Source organism: Macadamia integrifolia, unplaced genomic scaffold (genome assembly GCF_013358625.1).
Source record: "Macadamia integrifolia cultivar HAES 741 unplaced genomic scaffold, SCU_Mint_v3 scaffold2606, whole genome shotgun sequence".
Taxonomy (NCBI): domain Eukaryota; kingdom Viridiplantae; phylum Streptophyta; class Magnoliopsida; order Proteales; family Proteaceae; genus Macadamia; species Macadamia integrifolia.
This window is the reverse complement of record NW_024868828.1, coordinates 43,824-46,531: the sequence shown is the minus strand read 5'-3', so window position 1 is coordinate 46,531 and position 2,708 is coordinate 43,824. Positions and strand designations below refer to the sequence as shown.

General features: G+C 37.0%; 1 protein-coding gene across 1 annotated transcript; it reads left to right on the top strand.

Annotated features, from left to right (window-relative positions):
* The first annotated feature begins 359 nt into the window (after positions 1-359).
* Positions 360-2,236, top strand: LOC122066830 (wall-associated receptor kinase 5-like). Its single transcript, XM_042630661.1, has 2 exons — positions 360-1,505; positions 1,984-2,236. The coding sequence occupies exon 1, from the start codon at positions 464-466 to the stop codon at positions 1,466-1,468; it is 1,005 nt and encodes a 334-aa protein (XP_042486595.1). The 5' UTR covers positions 360-463; the 3' UTR covers positions 1,469-1,505; positions 1,984-2,236.
* Positions 2,237-2,708: the final 472 nt, after the last annotated feature.

Here is a 2,708-nt window from a genome sequence, read left to right as displayed (position 1 = left end):
ATATTTTCCCGAGTCCCCTTAGATTAAAAGTGAAGGCATCACCACCAGAAATGGCAGGTGAGAGGTAATAAAAAAGGAAAATGATTGGGAAAATAATAAGAAATAATACTTTCTCAAGAAGGAGAGAAGGAATGCTTAATCCAAGAGCTGGGAATGGCGGAGGTAATCCTCGTTTGCTATTCTTACAAGTTCTTTTTCCCATAGACTTTTTTTTTATTTATTATTTTTTTTCTTTGTTAAACCAGTTTCATTCTGGTTTTTTCCTTGTAGTTGCAACAAGGAGCCTCGATGTTAAAAGACAAGTTTTAGATTAAAAAGCAAAATTATACAATGAAATCTTTTTTTTTTTTTGGCAGGCACCGGCGCAGGCTTTCTAGTTCTACCTATCTTTATTTTGTTTTCATTCTGGACATATAAGGGAATACAACGAAAAATAAATTTCGAAAATAATGGAGGTATTCTAATGAGGCAACAAATAGATTTGAATCATGGGGACAAAAAAAGTTTCAAGCTTTTCACCATAAAAGAGCTAGAGAAGGCAACCAATAACTTCCGTGAAAAAATCAGAGAAGGAGAGTTTGATGAAGTTTTTAGGGGAGAGTTACGATCTGGAAAGGCAGAAGTTGCTATTAGGAGACCCAAAAAGATGTACAAAGGCCATATCATACGGTTTATAGATGAGGTTGATATTCTCTCTCAAAGCAATCACGACCACGTAGTAAAGCTCGTGGGTTGCTGCCTTGATTCTGTTGATCCAATCTTAGTTTATGAGTTTTTCTCCAGGAGGACCCTCTTCGATTATATCCATGGAAAGAATCATGCAAAACCTCTTTCATGGGAAGATCGTTTAAGAATTGCAACAGAAACGGCCAAAGGACTAGACTACTTGCACTCTTTTCATCATTCATTATCTATCTTTTACATGAATATCAAGTCTTCTACTATACTTATAGATGATGAAAAGAAGGCAAAAGTATCTGATTTTGGAGCTTCAGGATTTTTTCCAGTTGGAATGGATGAAACTAAAAAAAAGACGTCAAATAATGAATGGAATTGTGGGTACTTAGACCCAGAATATTATGATACGGGTTTTAAACTTGTTTATAGTTTTGGAGTTGTTCTAGCCGAGCTTTTAACTGGAGAAAAGCGAATAAGTTCATCAAAGGAAACCCTAGAAAAGTTTTTTATATCATCAGTGGAAGATGGGAGTCTTTTTGATAAAATCCGAATTCAAAACGATGGGAAAGAAGAACAGTTCAGGAAAATTGCTGAGCTTGCAATGAACTGCCTACAGGAGAAAAGAGAAGATAGGCCAACAATGAAGCAAGTTTTGGAGCAGCTTGATTCTTTTAAAAAGCTGTTTGACCAACCATTATTCCAACATTGTCAGAAGACTAAACATCATCGAGGTGAACCATCCACAAGTTCTATCACCGATGCAGGGCTTGAAATAGATGTTGGTCGTTGATTGTTTAACTGCTGATAATCTTTGCAAAAATTATAAGGTAATCTTCTTCTTTTACTAGATGAAATCTTGAGTTGTATGGGCTATGACCCTATTGGGACATAAGAGTGAGTTGTCCCGTTAGGAATGTTTGAGAGCGGATCAAGTCCCCGTATGAGAACCATTCTCATATAGTGCCGATCTGCACATCTGTGTGGATCAGCCCGTACAAGAATGGTTCTCGAACGAGAACCTGATCCACACTCGGAAGGTTTGCTTCTTCTGCGTGTTGTGGGATTCCTATCTGGTTGTGTGGCCCTTGTACTAGTGTGTGGTCAATGAAAACATGTAGGGGCATCAAAACGAATGGTATTTTTTATTTCACAAGGATAGTGCGATATTATTTGTGCCCCCATGTCTAGGCTCAGAGATGAGAGACCACACGACCGGACATTTTTATTTTTTCCTTGTTTTCTATGTTAGCTTTAAGGTTTTTTCAAGTTTTCAATTTTATCCTACTAAGCTTTTTCTTTGTGAAGGTGAGAGGGAAGAAGGTTGCTTCTCATTACAGCAAGCTGAACCGATTGCATTGATGGAAGGGCTGAGGCATGCTTAGTGAGTTAAGCAATTCAAGGTTATCCTATACTTTGGATGCTGGAGTAGTTGTGGTGCCTGTTTCTTAGTTTGTGGGAATTTAGAAATGTTGACTTAGGTTTTCTACAATAGTTTTGTTTCTTTTGAATCTGTCTTTATTTTATGGTGTGATTATCCATGTGCGAGAGTTGATGTCAATTTGGTAGCTTTGGCTTTTAATATTGGTGAGTGTTTTCATTTGTCACGTTAACAGAATAGTTTCCTCTCAAAAAAAAAAAAAAAAAAATTATTATAGAAGAATGCCAACTGAAAGCTTTCAATTCATTACTAACGATGATTGTGTAATAGCTCAAAAAACTTGTCAAATCTATTAAGTAAATTGTACTCTTTCCGTTAAAAATTCATGTGTATTAAAAAGGGAGGAAAAATATAATACACTCTGGGACTAAAGAGACACCAAATATAAAAACAAGAATGGAGATGGAAGAGAAGCCCCGGGATCACTTCCTAATCTTCGGCATGGCCATTAGTTGGGGTGTCAAAACCTAGCCTGAACCAATTAAACCAATCGAAACCGACCGACAAAACCAAAACCAAACCGATCCTTATTGGATTGGTTTTGGACTGAGGTATGTTGGGACTGGCTGAAAATCGGTCCAAACCAAACTGA

Coding starts and splice junctions, on each gene's coding strand:
- LOC122066830 (XM_042630661.1), top strand. CDS start 464: ATGAGGCAACAAATAGATTTGAATCATGGGGACAAAAAAAGTTTCAAG.